Source organism: Phocoena sinus, chromosome 16, assembly GCF_008692025.1.
Source record: "Phocoena sinus isolate mPhoSin1 chromosome 16, mPhoSin1.pri, whole genome shotgun sequence".
NCBI lineage: Eukaryota > Metazoa > Chordata > Mammalia > Artiodactyla > Phocoenidae > Phocoena > Phocoena sinus.
The window spans coordinates 77,713,301-77,734,014 of NC_045778.1; the positions used below are offsets into that span (position 1 = coordinate 77,713,301).

The 20,714-nt window shown below is 59.4% G+C and overlaps 1 protein-coding gene and 1 long non-coding RNA gene across 3 annotated transcripts in view; one reads left to right on the forward strand and one right to left on the reverse strand.

Moving 5' to 3' along the window:
* Window positions 1-2,321: 2,321 nt before the first annotated feature.
* The window catches only part of FAM53B (family with sequence similarity 53 member B), a 77,856-nt gene continuing 59,463 nt past the window's right edge, over window positions 2,322-20,714 (reverse strand). Inside the window, exon 4 of the mRNA XM_032608226.1 lies at window positions 2,322-6,551. Coding sequence (XP_032464117.1) covers window positions 6,189-6,551 — 363 coding nt within the window. The 3' untranslated portion in view covers window positions 2,322-6,188. The remainder of the gene's footprint in view (window positions 6,552-20,714) is intronic.
* Window positions 6,563-14,434, forward strand: LOC116741531. 2 transcript variants are annotated; one of them, XR_004346191.1, is made up of 3 exons: window positions 6,563-11,277; window positions 12,110-12,267; window positions 12,374-14,434. It is a non-coding gene; the product is annotated as an uncharacterized LOC116741531 (long non-coding RNA). The 2 variants fall into 2 exon arrangements; XR_004346190.1 differs by having other exon boundaries at window positions 12,859-14,434.

A 20,714-nucleotide genomic window follows, 5' to 3' on the forward strand; every position in this document is an offset into this window, starting at 1 on the left:
GGCAGTGGCCTGAGGACCTGTCTGTGGTCAGGAGATGCGCCCCAGATCTGCCACAGGGCCAGCAGACACTCCAGGCTCTGGGGCCACCCAGCAGAGCTGCTGGAAGGGGGAGGGACGGGTGGGGCAAAGGAGAGGGCAGGACGGGGGCACAAGGGCCTCACCTACCCCCAGATCTCCCAACTCAAGCGTCCACATGGTACCAGCCCTGCGTGAAAACCCGATCCAAACTGGGTTAATCCAGCAGGAGTTTATCATCATCTACGAGGCTTCCAAATCCAGGCCTGGCTGGATCCGGGTCCCAAGAAAGTCCCAGGCTGACCCTGGGGCAGGGCAATGGCGGCTCCAGCCAAATTCGCAAGGGAGAGGAGAGGGGCGTGGCACCAGGAGGGCATCCACACCATCCTCTCGCTGCCCTGCAGGGAGCTGGGAGCCAGGCTGAGGGGTCCGAGTCCTCGCCGGCAGGTGTGTGCCCACCATGGGGCCCAGACAGCTGCGGCGCTTCTCTCCTCCTCAGATCAGGTGAACGAGGTCCCTGCAAAGCCCTGGCCTACACGCTGGGCCACACCTGCACCTCTCAGGGGAGCGGGCGGGCAGCGGCAGGAGGAAGGGGCACAGGGGTGGGGACGCTGGGAGGGACACGCGTGGGTGCCTGCTGGGCGCTCACGGTGCCACCTCCACCCAGCCTGAGTATCCACTAGGTCCCGCCTTCCCGCTCAGAACTGTCCCGCTTTAGATGAGAAACAAACTGAACACTTTGTATCATCTCATTTTTTCTTGTTTTGATTTTTTTTAAATAAGATTTTAAAAGCAATGTGTTACTATAGGAACATGAACAGAAAAGTTTACAAAGGAGCCACACGGGTCACTCAGAGCCTGACCACTGTTAATATCTGGATGCATTTCCTTTCACCCCTCTTTCCACATGGAGATAAATGTTTTAACACAGTCTGGACTGGACTGTCTGTCTAGTGTGGTACTGGGGGTTTTGGTGTTGATTCTCTCATTTAAGCCCCGAGAGTCACAAGCCCTGTCTGCATATGAGGAGGCTGCCTGGAGTCAGCGTATTTCCTGGTGGCCCGTGTCAGCTGCAGGCGGTCCACAGCGGGGCCAGGCCCAGAGACCTGCAGCTGGACCCAACGGCAGGGCGTTTGAGCTGCTGCCCAGTGAGCCCCAGAGCCTGTGCCCAAGACGGTGTCCTCCCCCTGCCACAGGGGAGGCACCACTGGGTGGGCTGAGCCAGGGAGATAACGCTCCACCCGGGCCGTGCCCTGACAGAAGGGCTGGCGCCAACCCCAGATCCAGACCCGAGCACAGCCAGGGCTGTCACCTGAGCGGGGCTGGTAAGGAGCTATCAGGGCTGTAGGTCCATCCGGGGCCACTCTGTGGAAGCCTCCCCTGCCAGTCGTGGGGGACGCGAGGCTGGGTGCCGGGGCCCCTGGGCTTTGGGGCTGCAAGGCTGCACCTCACACCCCCAGCCTCTGCCACAGCAGCCTTGCTTCACCTGCTTCGTAAACTAGACGTTCACGGACCATTTTGTTTGAAAAAGGAACGGCTGCTGAAGAGGAAACAAGAACAGTCTGCACGGGGTGCCCCTGTGTCTCGTTCGCAGAGGGGGCATCCCCTCAGGACCTAACAGATCTCCAGGCAGAACCTCTGTGGTCAGATGATGTGGGCCAACCTTGGGTTATAGAAATGACAGAAGCCTCCCTCAGCCTGTCCTCGAGGCTGCAAACATCCTGGTCTCCTGAGCTTGGTTAGCAAGGGGTCCCTGACTTGGGGGCCAGGCACAGGGACCGTGTGCCCTGGAGCCCACTCTGAGCTGCGCCGTGAGTGCTGGCGACCCCTCGGCCCGAGCAGCACAGATCTGAGCCGTGCTGCCCTCCGAGGAGCGTGGGGTCCCAGCCTGCGCCCCCTCCCTGGTGACCCTGGTGGGCAGGGGGCCCCGCAGGCCCACAGGGCTCCAGGCCAGGCGCCCTGCAGCAGTGCATCCCGGAGCAACTGCTGCGTGGCCTTGCATGGCAGGCATCTCCATCCGGAACACACAGGTACTAACTGTCCCGGTGCTGGGGGCCCCCGGGATCACAGCCGTGGCAGTGGCCAGCACCCCCATCGTGGTCGCTCACAGCCTCCTGCACCTGAGCCTCTCGACAGCTCTGAGATGTCCACTCTCCCCGTCTTACAGACCTGACCCTGAGGCTCGGAGGGGATAGAAGGGCCCAGGCTCTGCCCGTGCCAGTCCAGAGCGAAGGGTCCCATAGGCAGAGGGGGGACCCTCCGATCTGCCACACCCAACAGAAAGCACACAGCCGGCTCCCAGCAGCTGGGTATTGAACCAGGAAGCTTTATTTACACAGTAAAAGTAACAAGCAAATTCCTGAGAGACTAGAGCGGCTCTAGTGCAAGACAGTCGCGGCCCGTGCGGAGGACAGGCTGCGGTGGGTGGAGGTGGGGGACAGACCCAGCGCCTCTGCACCCAGCGCTTCGCCCTGGGCAGGGGCCTGGCCCAACACTGCCCGTCCTGGCCGCCACACTTCCTGAGGCTCCCCAGTGCCCACGAGGTACAGCTGGGAAAGCGCACACGGCCCCAGAAACCGCCGACTCGCCGTCCCCGCGCCCCGGGGCATCGCCCACCCCCGCACTGAAACACAATTTCTTTGCCAAAGAGACTATGCTAGAAGGTCAGACTATCCTACCTAGGCTACAAGATCTCCGCTGCGGTCTGGGATTTTCTTTTTCTTTTTTTTTAATCTTTTTCTCTTCTTTTCTCTTTCAAGAGGAATGGTTTTTTCTGGCACCAGTGGGAGGGGTCTGGCCAACTGTGTGGCCGTGGCAAGACGCGGCACAACTGCCTACGCGGAGGCACCGCCCTGGCCGGGCTGCCGCCCCAGCGCCGGGGTGGGGGGGGTTACCGCTCGCGCCCCAGGCCGCGGGGCCTGAAGCGGTCATCGTTCGGGTGACCGGCCCCGAGGCCAGAGCACACGCGACTTGAGCCCGTGGTGGGGGGCACCCAGGGCTTGCGCTGAGGCCCCCGGCAGTGCCAGCCGGAGCGCGGAAACGAACACGCCAACCCTGCCTGGAGACCCATTTGGATGTTGGGTTTGCTTTCTTTCTAAGGTGGACTTCTCCTTTATTTAAATTTTCTTTCCGCGTACAAATTCACAAGACTTTCCTGCTACAAACATTTTGCTGAAAAGTAAGGCTTTCTGAGAATGAAAATTCATATGCATGATCAGAACAAGCTCTCCTGTGGCCTGGATGTCGTGTCTGCCTGTGGGCCCCGGGCGGGACCCCGGCCTCCACGGTAAGGCAAGAGGGTTTGCGGTAATGTAAACGGCGAGGCTGTGGCCCCGGCCCCCGGCCCGGCCCTCACAGGGAGCAGCCCGTCAGTCCAGCGGCTCTAGCAGGCGCTCCCTCTGGAGTGAGCAGGGATGCCGCGGGACAGGAAGCCCCCACCCCACCCCACCCACGACCCCGTTCTAGTCCTTCAGGGCCCCCGGGGCCGGCGGACGGCCTGGCACGGCCCTCCCTCCCGGCTCTGAACTTCCTCAGAGGCAGGAGTTCATGGGCTGCAAGAGGCAGGGCCCCAGCAGAAGTGAGGCTTGCGGGGAGCCCACCAGGCCGCCTGCTGCCCCCCAGGGGCAGCCCGCTGGGGTCAGAGGCAGCCTCCCTCCAAGACCAAATTCCCGGTGCCAGAGGAGCAGAGCACAGATGGCCTCTGGCGGCGTGGCAGCACCTTCTAGATGAGGCCTGCTGCCTTCAATTAAGACCGACATGAAGCCACCGGAAGGCCGTCTCTTTCTCTGAGAGGGGTCACTGGCCATCCTCTCCCCTCCCTGCTGCTGTCGTGGGCTTTGGCGAGGAGCTTCGGTTGGGGCAGAACAGCCAAGAGAGGCCTGAGGTGGCTGGAAAGGGCCAAACCCTGCCTTGGGCTGGGATCCCTTCTGCCTTTTGGGTTGACGGGACCAGCCTGCGGGGAGGTGGGGACGATGGGGCCACTGCTTGTCCTTCCCTGCCACCAGGCCTGGGAAGGGGGGAGGTGACCGGCAGGGTCCAAGGGCGTCACCTGTGCCACAGGCCCGTGACACCCACCCACCGCCATGTGCCCTCCCTCTCAGCCCCGAGGAGAGGCCCATCCTGGCTGAGTCTCGCCCCTCTCGGTGGGTGAGGGAGGCGGGATCCTGCTTGTCCTTCCCCAGGAAGGACTGCTGTCCTGCATGCGCCCTCTATGGCCACTCTTGGTGCGGGCCAGGTGTCAACACCTCCCACCCCAGGCTTTCTGAGGCCGAGAGGCGCCAGCATGTACTCTGTGAATTCATACGTTGGTCGCTGGACGCCACCGAACAGCTGCCCCAGCCTCCTCTGGATCAGCTCTAAGACGACGAGCCACCAAGCAGGGACCAGGTGAGACGTCCTTCCCCACCCAGAGCCGCCGGCTGCCTCGTCCGACTCCCCAGGGAAACGTGCCTTTGGAGGGACCTGCCCAGCGCCCGCACACCCGTTACGCTCTACAACCTGAGGCTTTCGGCACAATCTTGGGGGGCCACGGAGTTGGGGTTTTCTGCAAGCATCTTATGGCTGACTTTTAAGAAAAGCCAAGTATAAATGAGAACTTGAGCCCCCTCGCTTTTGATGTAAAAAAGTAAAGGTTTAAGTAAAGTTTCCCAAATATTGTCTGTCTCCTCAGTGGAAAGAAAGCGAGAGCCACTTGTACTCGACCTGCAGCGGTGAGGCATCCGCCGTGAACAGATGAGCAGGGGCAAAGTGACTCCGAGAGAGCCTCTGTCGCGGCAGCGAGCTCCAGAGAACGCACAGATGTGTTTAGCCTCACGGGAAAAAGACCCACTCGCTCACAAGCCGACCCAACTGCTATCGTCTGAGGAAGGTGCCAAGCTGCGAAAAGCCAGATTCCAAGGCAGCAGAGCCCAGGTGGCATGTGTGCAAGCGGGGCTGGAGAGGAGCTGTCTGGGAGGGAGACGTCGCGGGGTGGGGCTCCTCGGCAACCCCGGGGGGCGGGGGACGGGGGGGGGGCCCGGAGCCGGGGAGGGTACGCGCGCGTCTCGCTCTACACCTGCGGCAGGGAGAGGCACTCGCCACCCTCTGCTCCCTGGCCCACCGACGACGAGCCTGCGCGTGAAGGCCGCGGGGCCCCAGAGCGGCCAGCAGACGCCCTCCGTCCCGAAACGAGCGCAGGGCCTGGGGCTGTGCGCCTGCACAGAAGTCCTGCTTCCTGAGGACGTTTTCAAGAGGTCGCCCTTCTATGGTGACATCGCTCCACTCGCCTGACAGGCTGGTCACGGAGAATGGCTGCCAACTGCCGACCCTGCCAGAGCAGCCCCCAGAGCAGCAGGGAGCCCGGGGCCAGGCCGTCCACGCCGCAGGAGGGGCTCGTGGCTCTGCCTTTGCGGACAACAGAGCCACCAAATGTCTCCCCAACTAGACGGCCTCTAACGAGCGCCCCGAGTTGTTCCCTGGACCCTGAGAGTCCAGATGTGGAGGCCGCCCGGCAGCCCAGGGCTGCTGTGCCCCGCACTTGGCATTAAGGCTAAACGGTTCTGGTGTCACCACGGAAGGAAGCCTCTCCCGACCCCGCCCAGGCCCCAAGTGGGAGACCTGGGAGAGAAGGCACGGAATACGACTGAGGGAGGGAGGCCGCTGTGGGCCGACTCCCCCCCTCCACTGAACCTGAGCAGGAGGCCGAGAAGGGCCGTGACCCCAGCGGAGGGACCCGAGCCCGGGCAGAAGCCCGGGCCGGGGGTCAGCACAAAGAGTGGGCCAGCCCTGCCGCAGCGCCACGGGACTGCCCAGCGGGGACGGTGGGACGCTTGCGCCGACATCCCACGGGAAAGAGGGGGAAGGAGACCGAAACCAAGAAGCTTCTTTCCCGGCCGTGGTAGCTCCACGGAGCGTGGGTGCGGTGCTGGTGAAAGGCTGAGACCCTGCACCGCAGGCCCGGCCAGGCGGCTGGTGCTGGGCCAGGACCCCGAGGGCGGGACGGCGTCTGGGGAGGTGGTGGGCTCGCTCCTGGGCCCCGAGACCGTCCAGGAAGCGCTGATCAGGCCCAGGCGTGGCGCTCCCCCGGGGGCCCTGCCCGGCGCCCGGCGGGAGAGGGGTGGGGGGAGAGGTGGCGGGAGGCCTATGGATTCTAGCGCACCCCCTGCCCTGCCCGCTCTGCCGCCAGCCGGGGCCTCTCAGTTGTTCTCTATCTGCTCAATGTCCAGCTCGCCGTCCAGGGAGCAGGGGCTATTGCGGACAGCTCCGCGGTCCCGCCAGGCCGTGCCCGGCTCCCCATGCCCACCACAGCCCTCGCCGAGGGCGCAGCCACCCGCCTCCTCGCAGCACGGCTCCTCCTGGCAGGCGGGGTGGTCGTCCAGGGACGGGGGCAGAGGCTCGGGGATCGGGGTCCCGGCGGGGGTCCTGCCCCCCGTGCCGGAGGCCGAGAGCAAGGCGGTCCAGGACCTGGTGCTGCTGACGTGGAGGGCGAAGGGGCTGTGAGGGCCGCGGTCCTCCGTCCCTGCGCTCAGACAGCTGAGGCTGCTGAAGGTCTGACAGTTCTGTGGGGGAGACAGACACACACGTCACTCAGGGTCACGTTCCTGGAACCGAAGGCCCGCACGCCCCAGCCAGCCAGGCCCAGGCCCCTGGGGCTATCTGCTGGTGGGCCCGCCGGGCAGCAGAAGACCACCCAAGTCCCGGCCTCTTCCCCGACCTGGACAAGGACAAGGATAATGTATGAAGAAATACCCCTGGCCGGTGAACACCATGCTAATAAAGAAAACGCGAGGTGCAGTTATTTGTCTGCAAATGGGCAAAGAGGACGAGCTTGCTAACACCCAGTTCTGGGGGCACTGTGGTGCGGGGGGGGCAGGGGCATGCCCAGAGCCCCTCACACACAGCCTTCCTGAAAACGGTCTGAACCCTTCATCAGGCAATTTCACTTCTAGAATTTCTATCTGAAGGAAACAATCCGGACGCATGCAGAAATTCAGTGACATGAACGTTCCTCGTCACGCTATTAAATTGAAAAGAAGTGACCCAGATTCCCTGCGATGAGGGTTCCATAAAGCACTTTTCAGACAAGGGAAGCCTCTTTAGCCATTAGAAGAACACGGCCCAGATTCCCTGCGATGAGGGTTCCATAAAGCACTTTTCAGACAAGGGAAGCCTCTTTAGCCATTAGAAGAACACGGCACGAGTGGATTTACTGACGCAAACGGAAACACCGCCAGGCCGCACTGCTGCACAAAGCGGGCACGGTGCCCATGCCACCCTGTCGCCGTGATAGGAGGGGACATGGGCCAGGAGGGTTGGCTTGACGTCCACGTGGTGCACATCACAGCCACCCAGGGGGCCGGTTTCCACATGAGCCCTGGGCTCCTGTGCCCTCGACAGGCACTCAGGTGACGGATGCTGTAGCCCTGCTGGGGAAGGGGCCGGGCTCACAGCTGGGGGCCACGGAGACACCCCTCAGCCTCCCTAGGCCTCGGCTGCCTCACCTGTAAGAGGCGAGTGATGGTACCTGCCTGTCCCACAGGGCCCTTTGAGGCCCCCGTGAGAAAATGTGGCTGCCCAGGGCTCCGCACCCGTAGGCTCTGCCTCTGCAAGGGGCCAGCCTGGAGGAGGCAGCCTAGGGTCTGCCCGTGGCGGGCAGAGCTTGAACACGGCCCAAGGGTGCTTGGGGCCACCCACTCACAAAAGGGGGCAGGCCCGGCACTGCGCACCGACGGGTTCAGCTACACACCGGCTCTCCTGGCTGAGCACAGAGTCGGGACGGAGAGCTATGCAGACGAGGGTGCCCACGGCCCAGCCCCACCGGTCCCCAACAGGACCAGCAGCAATGCTGTGCCTTCTCGGGACGAGACAGGAGAGACGTGTGTCGAAGGCAGCAGGAGGGAGTCTGGGCTCTGGCTTCCTCCCTGCACACGCTGGGGACTTGGGGGCGTGGGGAGCACCGCACGTCTGCCAATGCCAAGGTCACAGGCCTGTCCTGAGGGCCCCGGTCCTTTCACAGGCGGCAGTGTCCGTATGTCACTTTGAAATAAAGGTGACCACCGGCTGTCACAGCGAGCAAGCTGCTGCATCAGGCTTGGCAGACGGAAAACGAAAGGCGCTCTCTCTAGAGGGAAGTGTCCGGGCCTGCCGTGCGCGCGCTCACCGTCCCCACTGGCGCCACGGCGGAAACCGCTCTGATGGGTTTGCTCGTCTTGGAATCCTTCGATTAACTGAGAAAGGGAGGCTGGGGTACTGGCGGAGTGGGGGGCTCTGGGATTGAGGAAAGAAGGGCTGGGCCACCAATCAGACCTGAGATGCTGGCCCAGGTCGTGGTGGGAGCCAGACTGGGGACCCTCGCGGTGCCCCTCCTGGGCCACGTGGGGCTCGCTGAGGCCCCAGGCCTCACAGGGCACGTTCCCTCCGCTGCCACAGCAGAGGGCCGGAGGCAGGTCCTCGTGCAAAACGGCCCCCAAGAGCCTCTGTGTCCTCAGGTCAGAACACAAACCTAACGCTGTGTGTGGGCAGAGGCCCCAGATGCCTGCGCTGGGAGGGTCCCTGGGGCCCCTTCTGCCTCCCAGCCACTCTCCTGACTGGCCTAGACCTGAGCCAGGACGAAAGGAGAACTGGGTAGAGAGACAAGAAAGAGGGAGGATGGCTCAGCCCGGGCCTATAGAAGCAGCGGTGTGTAAGGGATTTCCGCGAATGGCAGTGTGACCCGTTACAAATAATAGCGCCCAGCGTAAACCCAATGTGCTGTGAATGGGTCACAGGGGATGCCGAGACCCTGATGCCCTCAGCCCCACGAACATGTGTTAACTAAGGTGCAGGCGGGTGCCTGACTTCATGGCAAACGTGACAGCGTGTGTCTGGGCACTAGTCATGTTAAACAGCAGCCAGCCAGCAGCAGGGTACCGGGGACCCCAGTTTGCGGGAACCTTTAAGAGATGCAGCTTTTGCCTCAAGTGTGCCCTGGCGAGGGCTGAGGTCAGAGAGGCTGTTACAGTCCTGGGTTCCGCCACACACAGGCCTGATGGCTTCAGACAAGACCTTCCAACCTCTGACAAATAAGGGCTGGGCCAAGGGCATGCGGGCGACCGCCGTTCTGAATGTCTGGAATAACTGGGTCCTTTTTGCTTTGCAGCAGGGCAAGAAGCTGCAAGGTTTGGTTGGTGAATGTTGTCACAAGCAAACCCCAGGATGCCACTGAACCCCACCCTCTGACAGTCCTCAAAGGCACCTACTCCTTGGCTACAAAGCCAGTGTCACGTTGAAAACGTTGTTGACTTAAAACTCAGCTGTTTCAGCCACAGTGAAAACCTGCTGAATGTCCCAGCCAGTGGCACGCCCCACCTGCCGGGGAGGAATGTGACCTGCACAAAGGGGCAGTGTGTGTGTCCTGCCCAGGCTCCATCCCAGGAGGGCCCATCCTGTGTTGGCATCCAGGGCGCGGCCCTGGGGGCAGGGTCCCGCCCAGCCTCTCCTGGCGGCTCGCGCTCCCCAAAGCCCAGCTCCCATGCAAGAATGCTGCACAGGCCTGCTGGAGGCCTGGAGGCCTGTGTGCCCTCAAAAACGTCTGGGCAAAGCTGCAAAGCTTCGAACAAGTTCAAAGCACTGTGTGAACATCTTTCCAGGGTGAAATGGCTGCTTTGGGACAGACAGTCCCCCCTATGCCAGACCCGGCCTTGGCCCAGGGATGGGCTGCCTACTTGGGCACGAGCCTGCCCAGGTAACAAATCTCAGAGAGGACCATCCATGTGGCCTCAGGCTAGTGGCTGGAGACACTGCTCAGCACCCCAGTCCTAGAGTCTGGAGCGACTTTGGAATGGAGCCCCTGAAAGTCAAGTTGCTTCCATCAGAACTGCCAGGCCTCAGGTACAGGCAGCAGTGTCTCAGCCCACCCACCCAGCCTCCCCAAGTCGGGAGCAACGGCCCCTTCTCTGCACAGCCCTTCTGTGCAGATATCTGCTCCCATCCCCTCCTTCTGGGTGGCAGGCCCCTGGCCAGACCCTGGGCTCAGCCCGGCTGGAACTCTGTGCAGCCCTCATTGCAGACAGAGGCCCACGAGACCCGGGTAGTGAGAGCACCCCGAGGGCCGGGCCCGGCTCCCGTCCACATCCGCCGTCCACACCCAGCCCCAAGCGCCCACACTGTGAAGAGGCCGAGGACGCAGCCCCTTGCCAGCTGAGGGCACCTCTGCCTTGAGCTGCAATCTGAAAACCAAATCCCCCCTCGGGAACCTCACATTAACTTAACGGACTCGGCCCCGTCCTTCTGTGCACGCCGGCCAACAGCCACCCTGCCGAGCCTTGGGCCATGAGCTCCGTCCCCTCCCCAAGTGCCAGCCCGGGGCAGGCAGCCTGGGGCCAAGGGCAAGGCAGACTGTGGGGTGCCGTGGCCGAGAGCAGGCAGCGGCAGCCCCCTTTCTCCTGGTCGTCTTGCCCTCAGGAGGACAGGCTGTTTTCCTCACTCCCGTCTCCCTGGGCCCCATCCTGCCCTTGAACCGGGAAGGCCCCGGGAGCGTGGTGCGCGTGGCATAGGGGAGGAGCGCGGGACGCAGGGGCTGGGGTCAGAGGAACTCGCCCAAGACTGGCTCCTCCACCGACAAGAGTCGCCTCATTTGGGAAATGAACAGTTGTCACTGGCCTGGCTCCCTCCCTGGGCCATTGCAAGGGTCCCACGAGAAAATGGATGCAAAGCGGGCCTGCTGGGGCCCCACCCATGGAAGCCTGTTCCCCAGCGCCTGGCACAGCTCCCCTGCCCCTTCCTCCTGGGGCAACCCACAGCCAGTGACTGGCTGATACGGGTTCCGGAGCTGACCCGGGCCTGGGGGGGTCAAATCCCAGGTGCTCTTCACACTGCTGGGCCCCCCTGGGTTAGGCTGAGGGCTCCTTCCCTGGCCTGTCTGCTTCCCTCGCTTCCTACAGGTTTCTCCCAAGGGCCTCCTAACCTCTGGGCCCCGATTCCCGGCTGAAGCTCTGCTTCCAAGGAACCGACCTAAGACGGGAGATGAAAGCACTCTGTGTCACCTGCTCATCGGTACTGCTGTTCCTTCCAGAAGAGGAACGCCAGGTGCCGCTCAGAGGCTGACCGTCAGATCCCGTCAGACGGAGTCCACCTGTCAGGACCAGCCTGCCTTGCGTTTACTGGGGATCAGTGGTTGCTGGGGACCTCTCCTCGCTCAGCCCGGGGCCTCATCGTCGTGCCCACGTGAAACTTCCTCTCAACATCGTGCTGGGACAGAACACGTCTCCCCAAGGCACACGTGTGCTTCCCCTTCTCGGACAAGAGGTATGACAGAGTCCCCCAGCTCCCCTCTTCTGGCACCATCCTTCGAGGCTGGCTTATTTGCTTCTCCTCTTCCTAATGCTATCTCCCTCTTTGTAATCCAATTCATGGATCTCTCTGTGTTACTGATTTTTAGGGAACCACCTCAGATCCCTCTAGAAAGAGGGGCATAAACAAGCCCAACCAGCCAGGGAGAACGTGCAGACCGGGTCCACGCCTGGCCCAGGCTTCTGGAGCCTTGCAGCCACTCTGCAAGCTGCTGGGCTAGGGCCCTGGCTAAGCGGAGGCACTTCCTCCCCCAAGCAGACACTTTCATGAGAGCAGAATTCTCCAAGTATCAAGAAAACAGCAGGCCATGAGAGTGGCGAGGGGCCTGGAAATTTTCTAAGTCTCGCTTGTGCTGGAAGCTGGCACAGAGACAACCAGGGCGGTGAGGCGTGTGGTTTCCTGGGGTGGCGGTTCTGTTTTGTTTTTTAAACTATCTCAGGAAAGAGAAAAAGGCACCGGCTTATTTGGGGCCTATCTTTAATCCATCTTTGGTAAATCGGAGTTTCCCATGAAGGCTGGACTGTCTCTCATAGGAAGCCCCAGAGCCCAAGGGGTCAGGTGGTGGGCTGCCCCGGCTCGGAGCTGCGGGTCTGGTGGCGGGTGTCAGGCAGGTGCTGGAGGTGGCCCCTCGCCCCCGGCATCCCATCACCGTGTTCAGGCCCTGCCCAGCTTCACTTCCTGCTCGCTCGGCTCTGTGTCGGGCCCAGCCCGTTTCTGTGACATGCTCATTACCTTTGGACCCCACAAGACGCAGCCCTTTTAAGCCCGGACTGCTTCCCTACCTCAGGAAGAAGGGCAACGCCGGCCACTTACAACCCAGATAGGGAAGCTGGGTCGCCGAGGCCTGAAAGCAGAAAATGAAGTTGCCTGAAGGGAGGAGCCTCTGGGGCCCAGGGAGCACCTCAGACTTGGCACTGGACACTTGAGGTTCTTCCCAGATCACAGGTACTAGAATCAAACAGCCAGGGGAGGGCAGGACGTATCTGAGGGGTGGAAGGATGGGCCTGGCAGTTACTAGGAAGCCCCTGCCTTCCTGGGCCTTTTCCCTCAGCTCACTGCCGCAGAGGCCACAACTGCTTCCTGAGCACCCGTCACCTGGCAGGCGTCTCCTCATCCACTAGACCCCTGCAGGAGCGTCATCCCCTGCAGAAGCAAGCCTGAGCCCAGGTGTCCCCTGCTGGTGCCCTGCGGCCCCGACCCCGCACCCCACCACCTGGCTCAGGGGCCAGCTCACGGAGGGCGCTATTGCAGCCCGGTGGGGTGGGAAGGAAGGACCCACTGGGTTAGCCCCCGGGGGCTGGACTGTGTGTCCGCACCCTAAGGTCCCGGGACGCTGTGGGCACGTGCTCTGAATGGTGGCCAACCCCGTGGTCTGGAGCCCCCCTCTGCCCAGGCCACACTGTGGCAAATGCTGTTTCTGCACCAGGCCTCGGGTGGCAGACGGCCTGCCTGGACACAGAAGGTGCGGAAGCCGATGAATGGCAGGGGGCCTCCCGGCAAGCTCACAGTTAGAAAACAAACATTTTCTTTCTGCAGCGTGCATCCTGGCCAGCACACACTCAGGACAGGGCTTGGAAGAACACCTCGCTCTCAGCTTGCCGTGGAGGGAATTCTCTGCCTGACAGAGGTCGAGGGACCTTTCCAAAGCACACAGGGCGCTGGCGGGGGGACCAAGGCTAACGCACTGCCGGGACGCATGGGGACCCTGGGGGCGGCTTCTGCACCAGGACTGGGGGCACTGAAGGTGGCTCCAAGGCCCCAGAGGGGACAGCGGGCCCTGGGTTTTGTTCAGCTGGCTGGAGCTGGGTGCTCCAAGGGCCTTGTCAAGGCACAGGGAGACAGGATTGCAGAGTATTGGGACCCTCTCAGCCCAGCCCTCCATTCTCTGTTCCGATATTGGCTTCCAGAGAAAGGGGATGCTTTTTGGAAAAACGGGCAAATTGCCAATCAGTCTAACAGCCTTAACTGCAGATAGGCAGACGGAGGCCGAGAAAAGGGAAGAGACTTGCCCCAGATCCCACAGCTGGTTGATGTGCAACCATTCCTCTTGACTTCCGGGTCGAGCTCAGGAGAACATTCGATCCTCAGGCAGGATAGCGGCCTAGAAGAGGCTGGACAAGCCTGGGCTGGAACCCTGGCCCTCTGGGGGCCCTGGGAAGTCCTGAAATTTCTCAGCCTCAGTTTCTCATTTGTACAATGAGGCTAATATGAGCCCCAAATGAAGCCACAGAATTGTTTGGAGGGTTAATTGCATTGGGACCATGTAGGAGGCCAAGGAGGCGCTTGGCTAACCTGAGCTCCCTCCTCCCCCCTGCGCCCACCCCGCCGTGCTCAGGCTAAGGTGGGGGGCCTGTGGCTCTCTGTGGACAGCGCTGCACAGCCAAGGGGTCAGGGGCTCGGCTTTGGGAACAGAATCTATACCCTAGATGGTCAAACCCACTGTCCTTTTTAACCAAAACCTGCTTTCAAAGGAGCCAGAAGACATGCCAGCAACACGAAAGGTGAAATCTCTAGGAATAAAAGTATAAGAGCTAGAGAAAAGAGATAGGAAGAAAACCTTACAGAGCACAAATCTGGGCTTGAACAAAGAGAGAGACATCCTGTCTGTGGACAGGAAGACTCAACCTCAAAAAGGTGTGAATTCTCCCCAAGTTAATTCAGAAGTCTAACACAATCCCAATCTACAACGTCTACAGCAGCCCTCCCCCATCTCCAGACAAGCTGATTCTCAAGTTTTCATTGGAAAAATAAACAGGTGAGAATAATCAGGAAGCCTCTGCGAAGAACAATTAGGACAGACTAGTCTTACCAGATGCTAAAACATACTACAAAGCCTCAAAATTAGGAGTATACTACTATATGAGGACACACAGAGACTAATGAAATAGAAGAGAATGTTCTGAAATAGCCTCAGGTTAGCATATGATAAAGGTGGAATCTCAAAGCATAGAGAAAAAGATGGAATTTTCAATAGCTGGTAGAGAGACCAGTGGGTAGACATATTTAAAAAAGAAAAAAAGGGCTTCCCTGGTGGCGCAGTGGTTGAGAGTCCACCCGCCGATGCAGGGGACACGGGTTCGTGCCCCAGTCCGGGAAGATCCCACATGCCGTGGAGCGGCTGGGCCCATGAGCCATGGCCGCCGAACCTGCGTGTCCAGAGCCTGTGCTCCGCAACGGGAGAGGCCACAACAGTGAGAGCCCCGCGTACCACAAAAAAAAAAGAAAAAAAAATGTTGGCTCCCTATTCATACCACATACAGGATAAGCTCCACATAAACCAAATACTGCAATATAAAACCATAAAAACACTAGAAGGAAACATAGGAGAATTCCTTTATAGCCTTTCTAAAATCCAACATTCAGAGCCATAAAAGAAAGAATTAATAAATTTGATAAAAAATGTATACACGTCAAAAAACGCTAAAAGCACTGGTGGGATTGTAAAATTGTGCAGTCGGTTTGGAGAACAGACTGGCAGTTTCTCAAAATGTTAAACACAGAGTTACCACAGGACCCAGCAATTCCACCCCTACCTATGTACCCAAGAGAAATGGAAACACATGCCCCTACAAAAACATGCACATCAACGTTCACAGCAGTATTATTCGTAATATCCAAAAAGAGGGAACAACCCAAATGTCTACCAATTAGCAAATGGATAAATAAAATACGGCAGGATTATTTTTCGGCCATTAAAAGGAATGGAGGGACTTCCCTGGTGGCGCAGTGGTTAAGAATCCTCCTGCCAATGCAGGGGACACAGGTTCAATTCCTGGTCCAGGAAGATCCCACATGCCGCGGAGCAACTGGGCCCGTGCGCCACAACTACTGAGCCTGAGCTCTAGAGCCCGTGAGCCACAACTACTGAGCCCACGTGCCACAACTACTGAGGCCCGTACGCCTAGAGCCCATGTTCCGCAACAAGAGAAGCCACCGCAGTGAGAAGCAGGCGTACTGCAAAGAAGGGTAGCCCCCGCTCGCCGCAACTAAAGAAAGCCCACGCGCAGCAACAAAGACCCAATGCCACCAAAAATATAAAATAAATTAAAAAAAAAAAAAAAGGAACGGAGTTACTGACACATGCTACAACATGGACGAACCTTGAAAACATTACACTGCTCAGTGAAAGAAGCCAGTCAACGAGAGACCACATTACTGTATGACTCCATTTATATGAAATACCCAGGACAGGCAGATCCAGAGAGACAGAAAGTAGATTAGTGGCTGCCTGAGGCTGGGGTGGCTAAGGGTGAATAGTGACTGGCAATGGGTATGAGGTTTTTTTGGGGGGATGATGAAAATATTCCAGAATTGACGGTGGTGATGATTGCACAGTTCCGTGAACATACTAAAAACCACGAAAATTGTTTGCTTTCAATGGGTGAATTGCATGTAGCATGTGAATTACAAAGCTGTTGAAGAACGCCAAAAGCAAAGTCAAAACACAAAGAACAAATTAGAAATAAACATTTGCAACTCATAGCAAGGCAAAAACGAATCTAATATAGAATCGAGAAAAAGAGTGACACCTCAATTTTTTTTTAAGGGCAAATGAATACAGCAGAGGACATACGAATGACCTTTAACTATGAGATGCTCAACTGACTAGAAAAATGCTAACTAAGATGACACAGAGAAACCATCCTTCACCTTCTGGTTGGCAAAATCCACATCTGACCAGAATCTGTCGAGGCGGTGGTGGGGAAACGGACCGCCTGAGGCACCCGTCGGTGGTGTGGGGCCCCCTCAGTGTCACCTGGGCAACATCCTCCAAGACGACAAGTGCGTACAACCTGCATGCAACCCGCCACCCTAGTGGCAGGATGTGTCCACAGAGGGTACACCTGCAAGTCTGAAAGGATCCACAGGCAACACAGTTCACAGCTGAGAGGACTGCCCCGGGCTTGGGAGTCCGCAGCCGGGGCCTGGGAATGAAAGTGGGCACGTCCACACAACAGACCCTCCTGGTGCTGGAAAAAAGGCGGCAGTGGCTCGGCTCTGACACAGAAACACTTCCAGGGTCTGTTATTTAAGGCAGCAAGTTTCAGAAAACTAGACGTTAACATGCTATCTTTCATATACGAAAGGTGAATAAAAGAAGAACCTTCTTATTTGCTTGTATTTTTATAAAGGATTTCTAGAAGGATCACAGGAAACAAATAAGGAGTTAACCTGAGGCCACAGGGGATGGGAGGGATGGGAGCAACACTTTCCCTGTATACTGTTTTAATTTTTGAACATGTGAATGTACTATCAAAAAATATGTGTGTGTGTTTATTTTAAAAGGAAAGGACACTCTAAGTTAGGAATGAAGAGGATGACTCACAGGCCAAAAACTCTTACTGAAATGGTCACTCAGATTTTCAAAAAAAGAAGTCCCCCTCCCACACCATCTGCATATTAAAATCATTGTAATGTTTCTCCACCAAAGTCCTTTTTGACTTCCCTTTTCTCCTATTGGCAGGAACAAGGCTTATGCATCACACAAAAAATGGCACTTTGCAAAACTGTGCAGACAAAAAAAAAAACCCCTCTACCAGGTTCCTGCATTTAATAATCACCAAATTAAATCTGAGTTACACACGAGCACAAGACGTGAAAATATCAGGCAGGGCCAACCCTTGAACGGCAAACAGGCCACACATGTGCCAGACATCTGCCTGTGGGCAGTCGGCTGTTCGGGCCTTTTCCCGGGGCTGGTAGGCGGGCTCATAAACACAGGCAGGGGGAAATCCCTGGGAAACAGCTCACTGTTCTAAAGGTTTGCAGGGCTCCCCGCCTGCCTGGTGGAGGCTGGCCTGGGGTCCTCGCTCCATGGGAGAACACTGCCGGGCCTTGTGGGTGACCCAAGGCGGGGCCGGGGCTGCTTTGCACCCAAAACCCCAGCTTTCCCCAAACAAGGCCCGTCTCTTGGACCGCACCCACCTTGCCCAAATGGGCCGGTGCCCGTCATTCAGAGCCGCTGCCCGGCCCTGCCCCAAGGCAGGGCAAGGTGGCTGCTTGTTTGTCAGAAACAGTCTGGAGGAACGGCCCCCGCGTGTCTGCGAGAGGCTCGGTGCTGAGGACGGGCGTGTGGGCCAGGTGTCTGCAGTTGTGGTGCGTGTGGACACAGAGTCCCCACTTCCACCTGTCAGCATATTTCCACACCTGGTGAACACACGAAAAGCAGAGAATAAGCTCAAAGTGTCAGATTCAGCTGGATTTCCTTTCTATTTGGTGCGGGGGTGGGGAGGGGAGGATCTCTTCTCCCCTCCTTAACGATAAAATATAAATCATAAAGAAAGGCAGGCAAACACTGTGGAAACACGACTGATTTCTCTGCTCCAACAGGCCTCAGCACGGAAAACCCCTACATCTCCCAGTCCCCAGGCCCCTTACAGACTGACCCTCTTCATGGACAAAGTGCTCCCCTCCCGCTGGAAAGGACCACCCGGTGCCCTGGCCTCACTCCCACCCTCTCTGGTTTGCTTCCACCCCTTCCAAGCTCTGGACCTCCAGGCCCCCAGCCCCTGACTTCAGGGAGGACCGTGTCCGAGCAGGGCCCAGAGGCCAACTGCATAGCCGGGATCCAACCCACATCACTGGCTCCTGCGTCCACATTGACATCAACGCCACTGGAGGAGTGGGCTTCACGGCCAACGGCCACTTGGCACTGATTCCCAGCTAACCGGCCCAGGCCAGAGGGCCGGAGAGGAGAAAGAAACGCACGACATCCCCATGTCTGCTGTCTGGAACCTCGGCCGTCTCCCAAGGCCAAATGCTGGAAAATCCAAGTAGAACTTGCCACAATCAGGCTGAACTCCAGGCAAACCCAAGGCCAAGAGAGCCTACACCAACCATCTTAGGATAATCCCAGCACCCCTCAGCTCCTGGGAGCCAGGACCCTGGCCGGTCCCAGACAGCACTCGCGCTCGGAGCCTGAGGACGTAGCCAGACTGGGAGGGCAGGCTCGGGGAACAGGGATGGGCTGGAGGCCCCAAGCGCGGGGGCCTGTCCCCACCAACTGGACCACCCACAGGGCACCCTGGTCTGTCCAGATCCGCTGAGAGGGATATGGCAGGGCCACTGGGACGAGGCCCCAGAGGGCCAGTACACAATGTCTGGCTGCCCTCACTTCCACAGCATCAAGGGGGGTTCCCCTGCCAATCCACAGGGGCTCCTCATTGGGCTACAAAGCTGGCCACGTCACAAGCCACAAGCCCCACTCCCTTGCTCTGTGACTTGGTCCAAGGTCAGGGTCCAAGGGCGACGGCTCCCCCAGGGAGGCACTGGGCCCACGTGGGAGAGCGAGCCCCGCTGGGACATCAAACACAGGGTCTGGGTGCAGCTCCAGGGCCTCAGGCAAACCCTGCTCCCCTCGCGGCCTCCATCTGTCCTCTGTCCTGAGACAGGGTGGTCCCCAAGGACCCCGCAGCAGCCTCAAGCAGAAGGTGGGAGACGACAGGCAAGCCCCAAGGACAGTGTGGTATCCAGGACACCCCTGAGGGGGTGTGGTCACCTGGCTCCAGGCTCCAGCCTGTCACGTACTTGGTGTGTCCTAGGAAAGTCCTGGGTCCACGTATACAACGAGGGAGTTGTTAGTCCTGCATGAGCCTGGCTGTCCCTGCCCTGCCCTGCCTGCGCCCTCCCTGCCCACTCAGGCTCCCTGGACGCACTAAGCTCTCCTGGGGGTGCCCTCCCTCAGCCAGGATTATCACCCCCTCGATAAGCCTCTCTCCCCTCACAGCCCAGCTAAAACCACTCCCCGCCCCTACAAAGCCCTCCTGGAGCCTCCCTGCTGCACAGGCTGGCTGGCAGGGTTCTGGAGGGCTTGGCCAGGGAAGAAGTCTGCTGGCCGCACCTCTGATGCCTGGAGGAACGGGGTTGGGTGGCTGAATGAAGGGTTGAAAATGGTGATCCATTTGGGGTGGAATCCTGCGTCTGCCACTACGTGTTCCCTCGGCCTCCTTGTGCAACCTGAGTTTCTCTTTCCCCATCTGTAAAATGGAGAAATAAAACTGCCCTTGTGGGGCTGTAACGGGGCTGAAATGAGATCATAACAGGGCCCAGCTCAGTGGGATCTCCACACCACATTACAGTGTCCAGCTGTACCAAGACGAAGGAGGAGGGCCGGCCCTGCCCCGAGGGGCTCAGGCAGAAGACACAGAGGGAGAGCCCTTCACCCACAGCTGTCCCAAGCGGAAGTGACCCGTGAGAGCAGAAATCCCAGGCGTGCTGGGGAAAACAGAGGTCGCACTGGCCTGTCCTGGACACCAGAGTTCTGCGGGGGCGAGGAGGGGCGGCTGGACCCCGCCAGCGTGTCCCAGCGTGCCTGGGCAGGGCAGGTGGCCACGGACGTGCCCGCTGGCAGAGGGTGTGGCAGGACATTCCTGGGCACATTCCACCTCTGTGGGCTCGGCTGTCCCTCCTGCAGAACCAGGGCTGAGTGGCAGGGACACCATGTGGGGCTCTGGTGGTCCTGAGCCCCAGAGGCCCCATTAGAGGACTGCCTCTCCTGAGGCTCGATCTCGCCTGGGGCAGCCCGGACACTCAGTTACAGGACAGGGTGGGGGGCTCACCCCGGACTCTTGCCCAGCAGGCACTTTTCCTGGGATGGCCTGTCCTCTCACCCGTCTAAGTCACGTCTCTCCAGCCAAATCCGTCACTGCAGCAGGGCAGGGCCTAGCAGAGGCCCAGGATCCCTGGATGGAGTCCCAGCTCTGTCCAGAGCCCCAGGGGTGACCTGAGGTCTCATCCCCCTTGGAGCTCGGTTCCTCCAAGCTGCAGTGAGGGACGACAGGGGACAACCATGGGAGCCAGGGAGGTTGCAAAGACCTGGGAGCTTGCGTGGTGCTTGCGAAGTTCTCTGGATGCTTGTGGCCACCAGCCCAAGACTCCTCAGTCTCTGCTGCCCAGGGAAACCCTGTCAGGGAACCCCTAGTGCAGGGGCTCTTGGGCTGAGGGGTAGGGGGAGCAGGCTCGGCATTCTCCACCAGGACCAGGACAAGCCCACCCCAGCAGGAGATCCAGATTCCAGGCCAGGAGCAGGCAGCCAGGAGACTTTTTTTTTTTTTGCAGTACGTGGGCCTCTCACTGTTGTGGCCTCTCCCGTCGCGGAGCACAGGCTCCGGACGCGCAGGCTCAGCGGCCATGGCTCATGGGCTCAGCCGCTCCGCGGCACGTGGGATCCTCCCAGACCGGGGCACGAACCCGCGTCCCCTGCATCAGCAGGCGGACTCTCAACCACTGCACCACCAGGGAAGCCCCCAGGAGACTTTTTAAAAAATATATTTATTTATTCGTCTTTACCTGGTCTTAGTTGCGGCATGCAGGCTCTTAGTTGCGGCATGCTCGATCTAGTTCCCGGACCAGGGATCGAACCCAGGCCCCCTGCATTGGGAGCGCGGAGTCTT